We start from the raw sequence: 16013 nt of genomic DNA on the forward strand, positions 1-16013 counted from the left end.
GAAAACTAGCTTCTCACACCCGCCCGTCTACGTGACTGACGGACAGAGCGGAGGGGACCCCTGGGGAGGCCGACCCCACATTCCAGGGAACTGGCTCTGACTTACCTCTCCTCGCGGGAGGCCTCTGGGACCAGGCGGGGGTCCCCAGCTTCTTCAGGTCCTGGAGGTGAGGCGACGCCTGCCTTCCTGGCCGCCGGGGGAGTGGGCAGCTGGGGCGTGGGCTGCTGGGGCCCCTCGGAGCTGCCCGGGCCCCCCTGGTCCCCTGGCGGTCCCCAGGCGGCAGCCACCGCAGAGGGCATCTTCATGGCACCTGCCCCCGGAGGGTCACCAGGCGCACGGGCCCCGGTCTCAGCTGTGCTCAGAGCGACGTCACCCTCTGCTTCCCTGGCACCTCCTGCGGCCAGGCCGGGCCCCGGGGCCTTCTGTGTCTCTGAGATCCCAGCAGCCCCTCCATGCCCCTCGCCCACAAGTGTGCCAGGCGGGCAGGGCTCAGGGGCGGCCTCGGCCCCCGTCAGAGCATCCCCACTGGGAGAAGGGGCCCCCAGGGCAGAGGTGGATGCGGGCACGTCCCCGGGAGCTGCTGGGGGGGCAGGGCCCCCGGCGCCCTCTGCCTGGGGTGGCCGGCGGCTGGCGCACGCGCCCCGGTGCTGTTCTCCTGAAGGAATTCTGTCGTCTGGAACCGAGTCCGCTTCCCGGTGGCTCCGGGCGGCCGCCTGTGCGCCAGCCGCTTTCTCCACGGGCGCCTCTGGCGAGGAAGGACCTGAAGCCGCCTCCTGCCGGCCGCTGCCCCGCAGGGAGCGCGAGTGGGTCTGGCCTCCCCGCCCCAGCCCAGCCCCCCGGGCCCCCTCCGGCTGCTCGCTGTCCTTCGGCACCGGGGGGCCCCCAGCCACGACCTCGCCCGCCTGGGCACCTGGCGGGTCCTGCCCCCCGCCCGGCTCTGCGTCCACGCGGAGGCCGGTGGGTGGGGCGGGCACAGGGGCGGCGGCCACGGCTGGAGTCCCGTCTGGAAGCTTCCCTGGGCTCAGCGGCCCGTCGAGGTCCTTGCCCCCCACACTCCTGGGGGCCCCCACCTTCTCTCCGGGTGCAGGTGCGCGCTGGGGCCGGTCGGCCAGGGCTCCGCGCACCGACGTCTCAAAGATCTTGGTGATGTGCTCCCGGAAGTCGGAGAACCCAGCGATGGGGCCGCTCTGCCTGGGGCTGGCGTCCACGCCACCCGAGGTGCCCCTGTCGGGGTCCTGGGGGGGTTCCCCCGTCCTGTCCCCGCTGCGCTCCGGGCCCCGCTCACTGCCAGGGCCTACAGGGACCTCGGGGGCCCGGGGGCCGGCTCCAGGTGCAGCTTCCTCCCCCCCTGTCACCTGCTCGCCACCGGCCGGAAGCGGCGTGCTGTCCAGGTAGGGCACAGGGTCCCCGGGCCCCTCAGAGGCCCCAGCCACAGGGACGTCGCCACGGGCAGCTCCGGGCTGCGAGAGGGAGGCGAGGTGGCCGGCAGCCAGCATCCCGGAGGCCGAGGTGGCATTTCCCGAGGCAAACGGGGGCTCCCCCAGGGGGCCAGGGCCTTCACCTCTGGGACCATCTTCTGCCCCTTTCCTGGGGGCGCCATCTATATGCAGGTAAGGGGTGTCCCGGGCAGCCTCCACCAGGGGCCCAGAGGGCAGGAGCCTCTCCAGGTCGGGAACAGCCTGGGCCGCGGGAGTATCTACCTGGGCTGTAGGAGTGTCCACGGTGCTGGCAGAGATAGTGTCCACCTGGGCTGGAGGAGTGCCCACCTGGGCTGTGGAAGTGTCCACCTGGGCTGGAGGAGTGTCCACTTGGGCTGTGGGAGTGCCCACCTGGGATGGAGGAGTGTCCACCTGGGCTGGAGGAGTGTCCACGGTGCTGGCAGAGATAGTGTCCACCTGGGCTGGAGGAGTGTCCACGGTGCTGGCAGAGATAGTGTCCACCTGGGCTGGAGGAGTGTCCACGGTGCTGGCAGAGATAGTGTCCACCTGGGCTGGAGGAGTGTCCACGGTGCTGGCAGAGATAGTGTCCACCTGGGCTGGAGGAGTGCCCACCTGGGCTGTGGAAGTGTCCACCTGGGCTGGAGGAGTGTCCACCTGGGCTGGAGGAGTGCCCACCTGGGCTGTGGAAGTGTCCACCTGGGCTGGAGGAGTGTCCACCTGGGCTGGAGGAGTGCCCACCTGGGCTGTGGAAGTGTCCACCTGGGCTGGAGGAGTGTCCACGGTGCTGGCAGAGATAGTGTCCACCTGGGCTGGGAGAGTGCCCACGGTGCTGGCAGAGGGCAGCTCGGTGTGGCCGGCTTCGCCCGGAGCAGGGGCGGGAGCCTGCTCCCCGGGGCAGGGCCGCTGCTCGGGCTGACGGATGCCACTGCTCAGAGTGCCTCCTCCTGGCTGGTCTGGAGGCGGCTGCACGCCCAGGTCCCCTCCGTCAGCGTCCTCAGCGGCCCGGGCAGCCGCACCCCCCACACCCCGCTCCTCCGCGGGTGGGCGACGTCCGAGACGGTCCGGGGCCCCTGCGTCCATCTCCTCCCGCGGGGCGGGCGCTGGCTGGGAGGCGCCTTCCCGGGGTTCACCCCCCGCCTCCCTCTCCGGGGCACCCCCTGTGGCTGTGAGGCCGGGGCTGGCGGGCGCCGGGGCGGGCAGGCAGCGAGCTGCACCCCCCGGAGCTCCTGAGTCAGGCCCGCGGGGCGGGGCCCCCGCCGTGTTCCCACTTGCCCCCTGCGTTGTGCCCACACCCTGACCCGGAGGCCAAGCCTCTGCGGCTTCAGACTCGCCCGCGTCGCCCGGACACGCTGCTCCACGCTGGCCGCCGGCCTCCCGCGCTCCAGGCTCCTGCTGGGACCCGGGGGGGCCCTGCCCAGCACGGCTCTCCTCGGTGCCCGGGCCCCCTGCCAGGGGCGAGGCCTGTGGGGGGTCCGCTGCAGGAAGCAGGGCCCCGGAGGGCTGGCTGGCACTGCCCGCCGCCTCTGGCCCAGGCCCCCCGAGCGCGGGCAGCTCTGACCGCTCCGTCACTGGGCTCTCCGGCTCGGAGTCCCCGGGGCCTGAACTCGGGGCACCAGGCAGCCTGCCCTCGGGGAGCCCACGCTGACGCTCCGATGTGGAGGCCGGCCCCTCTCCTCCGCGGGTGGGCAAGCTTGCATCCTCCCGCGGTGCCCGGGGCGCGGGGACTTGGGGAGCGTCCGCAGGGCCTGGATCACGCAGAGAGGCCTCGCGCTCACGTTCACACGGCCGCGCCTGCTCCCCGGGCACCTCAGAGGCAGCGGCGTCTGGCCCCGGCCGGCCTGGCTGGAGGGGGGCTCCCGGGGGCACAGCTGCTGGTCCTGGGTGCCCCGGGCTGTCCTGCTGATCGTGTCCCGGAATGAGCAAGTCCCCGGCCCCCCTCTGGCTCCCGTCACTGGTCACCTGGGAAGCCTCCTCTTTGTCCGTCTCTGGGTCAGGCCTGTGGCCGAGGGCCTGGGGCTGCTGTCCCCCCAGGTCCCCAGGCTCTGCCCCGCCGGGAGGCTCTGGGCCCTGCTCCTCTCCCCCCGGACCAGCCCTGGGTGGTTGGCTTCCCTGCTCTGCCCCACCTGGGCCGTCAGGGGCCTGGGCCTCATCCTGTGGCCACCGTGACTGGCTGGCGCCTTCGTCCGATGTGCTGGGGGGAGGGGGCGGCACCCCCTGCTGGACGTGGTGGCTCGGCTCCGTGTCCCAGGGCTGCCCGCTCTCCTGGGGCGCACGGGCAGGGCCGTCTCCCACACCTCTGAGATCTGACGGGCGCTCCTGTCTGGCCAACCACACATCTGCCGGTTCTTTGGCCGAATCTGTAAGCACGGCCACCTCGGGGCCGGACACCGTCTCCCGGGCCAGCCGGCCGGGTTCTTCTGCGGCCACAGGGGCCTGAGCGGCGGGCAGGGCAGCGGGTCGTGGCTCCTGGATGCCCACGGGCAGAGCCCCCTCGGGAGGGCCCCCTGCCGCCATGCCGACGGCATCACTGGGCTTGGCTCCCGGCACCCGTGTCTTCGAGGGGCACTGAGAGTCGCTGGCATCTACAGTCTCCGTCCCAGAGCCCCCGGTTCCTGGCCCCAGGGCAGGAGGCGGCGGGTCCTGGCGGCTTTCCTGGGGGGCAGCCCCGGAGATGCTCCCCGTGGGACGGCAGGCCCCCAAGTCCGCGACGAAATCCGGGCGCGGCCTCTCTGCTGAGCAGCTCCCTCCGCCAGGGGTGCTGGAGGCTGGCTCCTGGGGGCTGGGGGGCTCAGGCCTCGGGGGGCACTGCTCCAGGCCCGCTGAGCTCCCCTGGCCGGACGGGGCTGCAGGGGGGCTCGTGGGGGGCACCTGGACAGAAGCGGCCCCCCGCCCGGAGGCTGGCGGAGTGAGATCACCTGCAGCCTCTTCCCTCTGGGACTGGACACCCCGGGGCCGGCCGGCCTCCCCGCCCAGCGCTGCCTCCATCCGCCCTCCGGGAGGTGCTGGCGAAAGTCCTGGCGCCTGATCCCTGGACCTGAAGGAGGCTGACTCCGGCCCCTCTTCCTTCAGGGCTCCCACTCCTCCAGCCCGGGGGCCAGAGGCAGCCACCGTGCGCTGGACAGGGCAGCCCCCAGGAGGGGCGAGCGATGCCAGGGCGTCTCCCTGGGCCCCTGGAGAAGGCTGCCTCCCGGAGCGCTGAGCGAGGGGCTGGACGAGGGGCCAGTCCTCAGGCGCTGCGGGGGGGCTGACGGAGTAAACTTCAGGGGGGTCCTCGGCTCCGGGCATGGAGCTGGGGGTGCTCTCGGGCTCCCGGGGCGCTGGCGGGCTGGGCAGTGGAGAGCCGGCTGGGCCCCCGGCTTTCTGTGGGTGCTTCCTTGGCTCAGTCACCTCCGGGGACACGATGCCTGGATCCAGGCCGGCCGCACCCTCAGAAGCGGTGCAGGCGGCTCCTTGCGTGACGCTGCCAACAAGGAGAACAGGTCACATGTCATCGGGTCCCAGGATGCCAAGGACAGAGCCACACGCAGGCAGAACCACCCCAATGTGCCCCCAGAGGCCACAAACACAGCGCCCCCCGCACCTCATTCCTCCCCACGAAGAGAGCCCCCTACCCCTCCCATAACCATCGCACATGGCATCTCCTTCCCCAAAATCAACACGGGGGCCCGGCCGGTGGGGCTCAGTGATGGAGTGTCAACCTATGAACCAGGAGGTCAGGGTTCAATTCCCGGTCAGGGCACAGTCCCGGGTTGCCCGCTCGATCCCCAGTGGGGGGCGTGCAGGAGGCAGCCGATCCATGGTTCTCTCTCATCATTGATATTTCTATCTCTCTCTCCCTCTCCCTTCTCTCTGACATCAATAAAAAAATATATTTTTTAAAAGAATGGCTGAAAATTTTCCAAATATGATATAAACTAGATATCTACAGATCTAAGAATCTAACTCTAAGCACAAGAAACAAAAAGAGCCCTAGCCGGTTTGGCTCAGTGGACAGAGCGTCGGCCTGTGGACCAAAGGGTCCCAGGTTCAATCCCAGTCAAGGGCATGTACCTTGGTTGTGGGCACATCCCCAGTGGGGGGTGTGCAGGAGGCAGCTGATCGATGTTTCTCTCTCATCGATGTTTCTAACTGTCTATCCCTCTCCCTTGTCTCTGTAAAATCAATAAAATATGTATATTTTTAAAAGCACAAATAGGTTAAAAGGAAAAGATTCGAGGCAGGAGAATAAACCATGACAACACTGATCGAAAGGAAGCCGCGGTGTCCATATGATAAGGAACAGACGCTACCGGCGTAGGCGAGGCCCTCCCACTGTAAAGGGTCCGCTTCATACAGGACGCGAACGTCCTCAAAGTCCATCCAACACCAGATCTCAGCCCCCGACTGTGACCTGATAGTACCTGTCCTTTTCCAATAATCGATTGACATCGGGGGATAGCAGATCAGCGCGGACCCAGGGGTCCACCCAGCACCGTGGCCAACACGCCTCCCCCCCCCCTTCCCTCAGCACCAGCCAGGGCGGCCGGCGGCGTTCCATCCAGGCGCACAGGGCACGGCGAGGACACTGACCGCGTCCTGCACATCAAACAGCCGCGAGAAATCCAAAAGGATTCCAATTATGCGAAGTATGTGATCTGGCGACCGTGGAGTTACACCAGGAAGCAGGCGCAGAAGGCCGCCTGGAAAGTCTCCAACGGTCCGGGAACGAAATGCAAGGCTTCTAAGGCGCCCGTGAGTCCAAAGGAGAGACGAAGAGGGAAACGGGAAAGAGCTCGAACCAAATGACAACACAAGAGACCAAAAGTGCGGCAGAGGCTGGGCCTGCAGCGGCTTTTCACGACGGAGAGCATCGCTCCCCCGAGGAGCCAGCAAAGCCGGGGCCGCACGGCGACGCGGTCACACTGCACTCCTGCGGGTTCGTTAGGGGTCAGCGGTGTGCTGTGCAGGGTTAACATCACAATGAAACTAACAAAAAATCAACAAGCAGCAGCAGATAAAGACCGAGTCCATGAGCTGTTGACCTCGTTTCCGTGAGGGCTACCAACTGGCAGAACCGACCCGGAGGGAGCGGTCAGACCAGTCGTTAGTCTCCGGACAGGACGGACGGGCGGGGAGATGCTCTGGGCGATGGCGATGCTCGGACCCGGCGGAAGGGGGGACCCAGGTGCCGGGGGGTAAACACCCACCGAGCCCCCAGACTCCACTCCAGCGGGGGGTGTTTATACCAACGGGAAAAGATAACAATAAAGACACGGGCCCGGCCCGGGGGCTCCGTCATGGAGCGTCGCCCGACCTATGAACCAGGGGGTCGCTGGTTCGATTCCCGGTCGGGGCACAGGCCCGGGTGGTGGGCTGGATCCCCGTGTGGGGCGTGCAGGAGGCGGCAGGTTGGTGATGTTCCTCCCTCATCAATGTTTCTATCTCTCCATATTCCTCTCCCTTCCTCTCTCTCTAAAAATCAATAAAACATTTTTTAAAAACACCAACACCCCCATGGGGACAGGGAGAAGATCCGGGCGGCCAGCGGTTAGAAGGGAGGGAGGGGGCGAGCAGGTGGAGTGTGGGGGGCTTAAGGCCCTGAACCTCCTGTGACAGGTAATGGGGAGCACAGGCTACAGGGCGTCGCGCATTCGTCAGACCCATGGACTGCGCCCCACGGAGGGCCAGCCTCGCTGTGACTCCAGATGCCGTTGATGACGATGCACTGCATGGGGGCACGCGCTGCAGCGAAGGCAGCACGGATGCCGGGGGGGAGCCCACAGAAACCCGAGATGGGGGTGTGGGGGGTGGGGGGCGGGGGGGGCGGTTCTCGGTGCTGCTCGCGGCTCCGTCAGCCGGAGCTGCCCTCACGCAGCCTATTAACCCTGCAGATGTGCGTTCGTATCTAAGACGACAGGAGGAGGTATAAGCTGCTTTACGTAAACACGTCTCCTACTTAAAGGTGCCTAAACAAACGTGCAGACAGGCACACAGGCATCCCACCGTCAGGGAAGAACCAGAAAGAAGGGAAAGTCCGAGGGAACGCTAGTGTTTGGGGAGCCGTGGTCTGTAAATGGGGGAGTTGGTGACCCCGCACCCCCTCTCCCGTCTACTCTCCGCGTCCCTGTTTCCCACGTTGTTCCGTGAGGGGGTGTCGTCTCAGGAGGGCCCCTCCCCGCCACTCGGAGGCCCGAGCCAGCGAGAAGACCGGTGGGCCAGGCACTGAGGCGGCCTGACCGTCTTCCCAGCCGGTCGCCTCTCCTGTGGACGTCCTGCCGGAGAAGATAGCCAGTTAGGAGCGGACGGAGGCGGCGCTGCCAGCTGGGCCCACCCTGCCTGGGCCTGGGCCGGGCGTGGACAGGCCCGTCTTCACGGAGGCTGCTTGCCAGGCACAGGGAGCACCCGCCTGGGCCCCCGGCATTGCTGTCCCCAATCCGGGCCTTCCCTGCCCCTCCTGCTGTCCTTCAAACCAGTTCAAAGGTCACCGCCTTCCCTGACCCTCTCAGCCAGCCCTGGAGGGCGCAGCAGAGCACAGATTGCGGGGGCGGAGGGGGGTCCACCCCTAGAGTCTCTCATCCAGTGAGTCTGGCATCCCAGCAAGCACCCACGTGACGCTGAGCTGGCCAATCAGTCTAATCGACCCATCGACCCATCCATCGACGGGAAACCTCACCTTGAGAACCACCACCCATTCTAAACGGCCGCGTCTTCTCTGCTCCGTCCCTCACACCCACGTGGTCTGTGCGAGCCGACACTGTCTGAGAGGGTCTCTCCTCGAGGCCGACTTCCCCCAGACCTGCCTCCCCCTGGAGCCGAGACCCCAGGCCCCTGCTAAGGCTGTGGGCCCCGCGCCCTAACAGCGCCAGGCCCTGAGCGACGCCCATGGGCGTTTGCTGAAGGAAAGAACACAGGAGAGAAGGGAGGGGCAGGGGTCGGTGCCCCGAGTCCGGGGCCTTAATTAAGTTCCCAGAAATGCAGAAGAGAGTCCGCGGGTCGTTCCCGGGAGGGTAACCCCGGCCAGTGTTCCCCAAACTTCCTCATGAGCCTCACACGGCTTCTCACTAAAATCCGGCTCCTGGGCTCACCCACGTCTCCCCGTCCTGGTCCTGAAGGAGCGGCCGGGAACGGGGTGACTTAGCTGGCGACCAGGCAGAGCCGGCCACACCCCGTGTTTCCCCCATTTCCCTGCTCGCGGGAGCCGACGAGGGTGGGCGTTGGGAACACGGATTCCGGCTCCACAGCCAGCGGCTGTGATTCCAAAGGACCCGCGGGGGCCTGGGGACCCGTGTGTGTAACTGACATCCCCGTGAACCTTAGGACGGGGCCCGGCCGGCGGGCTCAGGGGCTGAGCGTCCACCTAGGAGCCAGGAGGTCACGGTCCGATGCCTGGTCAGGACACAGGCCCGGGTTGCGGGCTCGATCCCCAGTGGGGGGTGTGCAGGGGGCAGCTGATCCATGATCCTCTCTCATCACGGATGTTTCCATCTCTCTCTCCCGCTCCCGTCTTGACATCAATAAAAAAAAAGGCCCCAGACCCTTGAGGCCCCACTCTTCCCCCTTCTGCGACAAGAGCTCCACCAGGGAAGGCCGGCCTCTGAAATGCCCCCGGCTTCCCTGGGGCGAGCAGGCCGCGCTGACCCCCCAAGCTCCGTCCAGCCTTTGTCCCTGGTGTCCTCTGGGCGACCTGCAGCACTCGGAGGGTTTAAGGAAAGGGCTGCCCATCCCTGGCTGGTGGTCCCCCGGGAGGGAGAGGGAGTCTCCATGGATGGGGGCGGGGACCCAGGGCTGTTGTGCTCAGGAGTGGACAGGGGGGTCTCCCAGGACTCCCCCAATCCCGGCCGGGTCCGGCCAGTGCAGGGCCGAGTTACAACAGCGACACCGTGTGGCCACTGGAAGGCAAGGCAGTCGAACTGGGGCTCCCTGAGCGGGTCCAGCATTTGCCCCGCGGGGACCTGGGGGGCTGCTGTGCCGGTCGGAGGGAGGAAGGGCCTCCGAGGGTGGGGGCGGGGGGTGAGGACCATGGGCACAGGCGACACGGCGCTCCGAGCCCGGTTTCCCCCCAGAGCGGCGGTCACACCTGCGGTAGGGACGTGCTTCTCCTGCCTCCCGGCCCCGCCTCCTCCCGGCCCCGCCTCCTCCCGGCCCCGCCTCCTCCCGGCCCCGCCTCCTCCCGGCCCCGCCTCCTCCCGGCCCCGCCTCCTCCAGGCCCCGCCTCCTCCCGGCCCCGCCTCCTCCAGGCCCCGCCGCCTCCAGGCCCCGCCTCCTCCAGGCCCCGCCTCCTCCAGGCCCCGCCTCCAGCTCCCGTTGGCAGGAGCCCCGGGGCGGCTGTGTTTCTCCCGGAGGTTTTACCAGCAGGAAACAGAGACACTTTGAGGCCAAAGGCTCCTCCCATCTTCTGTACAAACCGGTAACACAGGGGTCCCCCCTCCCCCCCAAAAATGTACGCACATTTATCCTTTCTTTTCAGGTTTAACCCATTGGAATTAGTAATTATGCAAAGTGCACACTTGTGGGGGGACACCCTGTAGGTCCTTTGGGGAGAAAATGCTGCCTGAGCAGAGACCAGGTCTTAGAACGCGGGGTGCGGGCTGGTGAGTGCGGGGGCCTGAGGGACAGAGCGTGGGGCTGCCAGGGGTCCCCCAGGCCCAGTGTGGCCCCACGGACAGGGTGGCCGAGCAGGGGGCACCCAGGGGTGAGGGGCTGGCCGCTCGCCCTCGTTCCTGCGGGGTGAGTCCAGGGCCTCCCCATGGAGTTCCCGCGTTTAGGGGGAGAGCTGTGGTTTCGTGTGAGCAGCCAGTGGCTCCTCCGGGCCTGCTCTGCGAAGGCCCCCCGTTACGCTCACCCCGATGCCGGGAGACGGCTGTTCTTCAAGGGAAACAGTGATGGACGGAAGCTGGGGAACAAGACCCAGAGCCGGCGGTGGCCCCTCCAGGGAGCCGGGAGCCTCACCAGCGCCGGCGGCGGCTCCTGGGCCGAATTCCAGGGAAGAGGGTCCCTCCGCGAGCCGCACGGCCACCACAGCCCGTGCCCACCAGCCGCCTGGCCTCCTAGAACCAGACGGTAAAACCTGCGTCCAGCCACCCCGACAGGCTGTGGAAGTGGCGCGGGGCCACCGAGCTGCTGTCCGAGGCGCACGCTGTGCCCCGGCCCCCACGGCTCACCGTCCCGGAAGAAATCACACGGTTCCCAGGAGGTTCCCCTGGGAACCCCACCCAGAAATAGCACCAAAAGTCCGGCCACCAGGGGTCGCTCTCGCCCACGACCGGCCACAGTTACAGCCACCGCTGCGAGGGCTGCTTCAACCCTTGGGGTGAAAAGCTACTGCCAAGCACTGGGGACCCAGCTTCCCTGTCTATTAGCATCGCGGGGGGCGGGGGGAGACCTGTCAGTCAACTGTTCGCCTTCGCCCCTCGGGCTCCAGCTCGCGCCTTCCTCGGGGCCTGTGACGACCGCCTCCCGGAGGCTGGGCTTCCACCGTCCAGTGGGCTTCTGATCACATCATGTGCTCAACCCACTGGCAATTATCATTATTTTAAATATGTTTTTATTGATCTCAGAGAGGAAGGGAGAGAGATAGAAACACCTATGAGAGAGAGAATCACGGGTCGGCTGCCTCCTGCACGCCCCACACTGGGGATCGAGCCCACAACCCAGGCCTGTGCCCTGACCAGGAATCGAACCCTCACCTCCTAGCTCAGTGGTCGGCAAACCGCAGCTCGCGAGCCACATGCGGCTCTTTGCCCCCTTGCGTGTGGCTCTTCCACAAAATACCAGCTTCTGTGCATGGGCCATGAAGTTTCAATCACACTGTACGTGTGTTCCCACACGTGGTATTTCGTGGAAGAGCCACACTCAAGGGGCCAAAGAGCCGCATGTGGCTCGCGAGCCGCGGTTTGCCGACCATGATCCTAGTTCATAGGTTGACGCTCAGCCACTGAGCCACGCTGGCCGGGCAACCCTCTGGCAATCATGAGTTGCCTCCAGTGTGCCTGGCCCGTGTCCTTCCTGGGGCCTGGCCGTTCCCATCTGCTGGCCGCTGCTGGGAGGGACCCAAAGCTGTGGGTGCCAAACACGGCTCGGGGGGCGCCCATCAGACTCTTCCCAGCAGTCGGCAGGGAGCCAGGCCCTGACTGTGGGTCCACACGGAGCCGTGACCGATGGGCCACCTGCACTGGCCACATGTGGCCGCATTCCAGGCAGCATGTGGCCGTGTTGTTTCTGGAAGTCACCCGCCTCCGGGGACTGAAGGCGCCGGCCACTCAGTCACAGTTCTGGGCGCACCCCCCTCCCCCCCCCGTCTCACCCACGGGGCCTGCAGTGAGGGGGTCAGAGCAGGTCCCCAGGGCGAGCCACTTGTCATGAGGGTCACTTTTGATGTTGTTGATCCTCACCCGAGGCTAGATTTCCATTGATTTTTAGAGAGAATAGAAGGGAGGAGGAGAGAGAAACATCGATGTGAGAGGCACATCGATTGGCTGCCTCCTGCATGCACCCCAATCGGGGCTGGGGGTGGACCTGCAACCGAGGTCTGTGCCCCCAACTGGAATCGAACCCATGACCCGTCAGTCCTTGGGCCGGCGCTCTAACCACAGAGCCACACTGGCCGGGGCTGGCATGAGGGTCATTCTGACCTAAAAGGAATGGGGACCTTGCAGTCTCCAGAGAAGCGTCTGCCCCCCTCACCCCACTTACCACCTGGAGGTTTAAATGAAGGGCTTTGCCCACGATAAGATTTATGACCAGAGATAAGGCTCTGTGCCCTGTCCGCGTGGCAGTTAAACACGTAATTACGGGGCCTGTCCTGCTGATGACCCTCCTCTCCGAGGCCCAGGGCCCTCCCCGCGTCCTCGCCCAGGTCACAGGTGCCTCGTTTTACCTGCCGTCTCTCAGCCTCTCGTGTGTGTGTGGGAGGGGGGGGGTCTGACTCTCTCATGGGGGGTGTGTGGGGGGTAGGTGTGCGGGGGGATGGAGGTGTGTGTGGGGGGGGTCTGACTCTCTCATGGGGGGGGTGTGGGGGGGTCTGACTCTCTCATGGGGGGGTGTGGGGGGGTAGGTGTGCGGGGGATGGGGGGTGTGTGTGTGGGGGGGTCTTCTATGCACACAGTAGGTCATTACATTGGGTTCTTTTCTCCTGTGATCTGTCTCCTGTTGACTTGATGGCTAGACCAGCGGGAGGACCTGGATGAAGAGGGAAAGGTCCTCCTCCCCCACAGCCGGCCCCACGTGGGACCGGGCGCCCCTGTGAGCGCCTCGGGGGCCCCCTCTACGTTAAGTCTGACAACGAGCACACACCTGGCACTGCTGGCAGGGAAGCCTGTCGTGACCAGCTCCGTCTCTGGCAGAGAAGCGTTAATGCTCCCACCGCGCAGGCTAGGCCGTCACAGGAGGCCTGTGAGCCGCTGTCTCGAACCCCTTACCACTGAGGAGCAGGCCTGGGGCTGGGGGTCAACTTTTCCAAGCATGTGCTGAGCAGGCAGTGGGCCGGCCACATGGGTCCTGGGGCCTGGCTCCTACCTGGGCGCGTCTCCGTGGCCCGCGCTCCTGGGCTGTTCCTCCGGCTTCCTCTTCGCGCTCTGACTGGTCCCGGGGGGCTGCAGGGACCCCGGACTCGGCGCTGATGAGGTCCTCTGAGCCGGGAAGAGAAATCAGAGAGGAAATCAAATAGGAATCTCTGAAAACACCAACACATTTCTCCATGGGCCTCTGACCACAGCCCTCAAGGGCTGGACCATTTACCTGGCCGTCCCACTGAGCACCCACCCACGGGGCAAAGCCACACTTTGAGGACAAGGGGTAGCAGAGCCTGGCGGCCCCTGCCGTCATCTCACGGAGCAGAGACGGCGGTTCCGGGGGAGGATCTCTGCGTGAGTGAGGAACCAGGCAGGCACCTCCCCACGTGGGGGTCCTCCGCTCCCTGGAGACAGTGGGCACATGTCCTCTAAGACCTGAAAGGATCCCGTGTGTTTGGGTCACGCATTTTCCTCCCCCAACCGTGGTTTTGCTCAGCAGAATTCAGCTGGGAAACTAGGGAGAAGTTAGGGACGGAGCCCTGGCCAACTGGGCTCAGTGGGTAGAGCGTCGGCCCCTGGACTGAAGGGTCGTGGGTTTGACCCCGTAACGGGCATGTACCTCAGGTGCAGGCTCGATCCCCCGCCCCAGTAGTGGCCCGTGCAGGAGGCAACCAACCAGTGTGTCTCTCACGTGTCAGTGTCTCTCTCTCTCTCTCTCTCTCTCTCTCTCTCTCTCTCTCCCCCCACTCCTTCCCTTCCTCTCTCTCTAAAAATCAATGGAAAAAATATCCCCGGGTGAGAATGAGCGACAACAAAGTGTCCCTCGTGGCTGCACGGCTGAAAATGTTCCCTATCGTCCCCCAAGAATCACAGCACAGAGGGAGCGACATTTTCACATGAGGGGCCCGGGTTTTTAGAACCGGAACCCGGCCCTGCTTGGCTGAGGGCACAGGGGCCTGAGCAGCAAACGCCTCCGCAGCCAGGCCTCCGCCCCTCCCGTACCCCCTGCCGTGGGTGATTCCCCAGCATGTGTCAGACACGGCTCCTGCCCGCCAGCCACGGTCAAGGCCACTTCAAGGTTGTTCTGAAGAGACACCGCATGGCTCACAGGCAGCGGCGGCAACAGGGGGGGCGGGGCCAGATCTTCGCTCCGACTCGGGGCCACGGGGGCCACGGGGGCCACGGGCCGACCTTCCTCGGGCACAGGAAACAGGCCCTGGCTGAGCTTCCTCCTTGAAGAAGCAACGAGGCCCGCCTCCCCCAGCAGGACGCCAGGGGAGCCCCCCCCCCCCCCATCCCGCAGACAATGGGTGAGGAGAGAGCAGCAGCACGGCCCAGGGGAAGGCGTCACACTTTTCAAGTTCGGTGCCAAGGCGCTGAGGGCGGAGCAGGCGGGAAAGGGACATCCGTCTTCCGTGTCCCGGGGAGAAGCCAGGCTGTGGGGGAGCTGGGCCAGGTCTCGCTCCACAGTCATAACACCCCCCTTGTTAACCAACGTCACCCCAATAAATGCAATGATAAGAACACCCAGTGCCTACGCGACACTTCGCCTGCAGGAGCCATCGCAGCACACGGGTCACAATAACAGTCCGTGTGCGAGTTCCCACTCACTCAGGCCTCACAACAGCCGTTTCACCGGCAGATCCCTGAGCACAGAGACAGGAAGCCACCGGCCCAAGGCCACACGGCGGGCAGCAGGGGGCCAGGACGTGGACTAGAGGGTTTGGGTCCGGAGCCTGTGCTGCTGACCCCGACCTCACGCTGTGTCTGCCGACGGTGGACACGGCTGCACGTGGTCACTGCCCCCTCCCTGCCTCGCTCCCAGCGGCTGAGACAACTGGACGCGACTGCAGAACGCGGCCCAGGGTCACCCCCGGAACAGCCTGGCGGAGAGGCGTCCAGAAAGGCCATGAAGTGTGAAACGCGATCACCCCCTCCGCCTGGAGCCGTCTGCCAATTGGCGAAGCGCACCCCGCCCTCGGAGCCCTGGCTTCTGCCAGGTCCGCCAGCGTCCCGTCCTCCTCCTGCCCTGGCTGAGTAAACACAGCCTCTCCCTGGCTCAGGGCCTGCGTCTGCGTTAACAGGCATGCAGCGTGCCAGCCTGGGAAGGACACTTTCCCAGGAGACCAAGTGTTTCGTCATCAAAAAAAAATTCCCACCTAACCGGTGTGGCTCAGTGGGTAGAGCATTGGCCCGAGGGCTGAAGGGTCCCGGGTTCGAATCCGGTCAAGGGCACATGCCTGGGTTGTGAGCTTGATCCCCATTAGGGGGCGTGCAGGGGGCAGCTGATCCATGATTCTCTCTCCTCATTAATATTTCTGTCTCTCTCTCCCTCTCCCTTCCTCTCTGAAATCAATAAAAATCTATATTTTTAAATCCCGTGATGTTACCTCTTGGACATGGGCCATCTCTCTAGACCGTGGCTCCCTGGTTGTGCCAACCAAGGGCTCCTGACGTGGTTAGACTGGACCAGCGTCTTGCCGACGCGCCCCCTCTCTGCCCGAGCTTCGGGGAGCAGTGCGGCTGCCAGTGAGGCCAGACGGGAGCAGAGGTCACCCACGACATGGGCTCTGGCTTCAGAGCCACTGCCGGCCCCCAAACGCGCAGCAGGGCCCATGCTGTCCCACGAGGCCCCGTCCAGTCCAGGCCTGTGAGGCCGTCCCAAACGTCTCCACCTCCGAGGCGGAAAGCCAAGATCGGAGCAACTCGCCACAGCGGCCTCCAGGGTCTCCGCGGGCGCCCGGCCAGGCCTCGAAGGAGGAGGCCCCAAGGGTGGGATTCAGGCCTCCCCCACGGGATGTGGTAGAAAAATGAACAAGCTTTAGGTCAGAGAGCGCTGGGTTCGAATCCCCCGTTCCCTGGGGGGCGGGCACCTTTCCTGCCAAGGGCCATGTGGATCTGACCGCATCCTTCGAGGCCGCACAAAACGACCAGCTGAACCAGCGCCTGCCCTGTTTGGTCAAACAATTAATCAGCTCACCCGATGCCTTGGCAGGGCCAGACCCAGCGATGTCCTTGGCCTTGTACGGCTCAAGGGCCGGACGTTCCCCACCCCTGGATCGATAGACCACAGCTCGTTTATCCA

The 16013-nt window shown here is 65.7% G+C and overlaps 1 protein-coding gene across 16 annotated transcripts in view; it reads right to left on the reverse strand.

The window, feature by feature from the left end:
- TACC2 (transforming acidic coiled-coil containing protein 2) overlaps positions 1 to 16013 on the reverse strand; it is a 102870-nt gene that overhangs the window by 70601 nt on the left and 16256 nt on the right. For 13 of the 16 annotated variants that reach the window (XR_004967313.1, XR_004967314.1, XR_004967315.1 and 10 more), the window contains exons 3-4: positions 12933 to 13045; positions 106 to 4899 (exon numbers count right to left, since the gene is read on the reverse strand). Coding sequence is in view for 13 of the 16 variants with exons in the window: in XM_036307677.1 (XP_036163570.1) it covers positions 106 to 4899; positions 12933 to 13045 (4907 nt within the window). In the remaining 3 variants the exon portion in view is untranslated. The remainder of the gene's footprint in view (positions 1 to 105; positions 4900 to 12932; positions 13046 to 16013) is intronic. The other 3 variants (XM_036307674.1, XM_036307669.1, XM_036307668.1) reach the window with 3 other exon arrangements.

The sequence above is a fragment of the Myotis myotis genome, unplaced genomic scaffold (assembly GCF_014108235.1).
Source record: "Myotis myotis isolate mMyoMyo1 unplaced genomic scaffold, mMyoMyo1.p scaffold_m19_p_49, whole genome shotgun sequence".
Classification (NCBI taxonomy): domain Eukaryota; kingdom Metazoa; phylum Chordata; class Mammalia; order Chiroptera; family Vespertilionidae; genus Myotis; species Myotis myotis.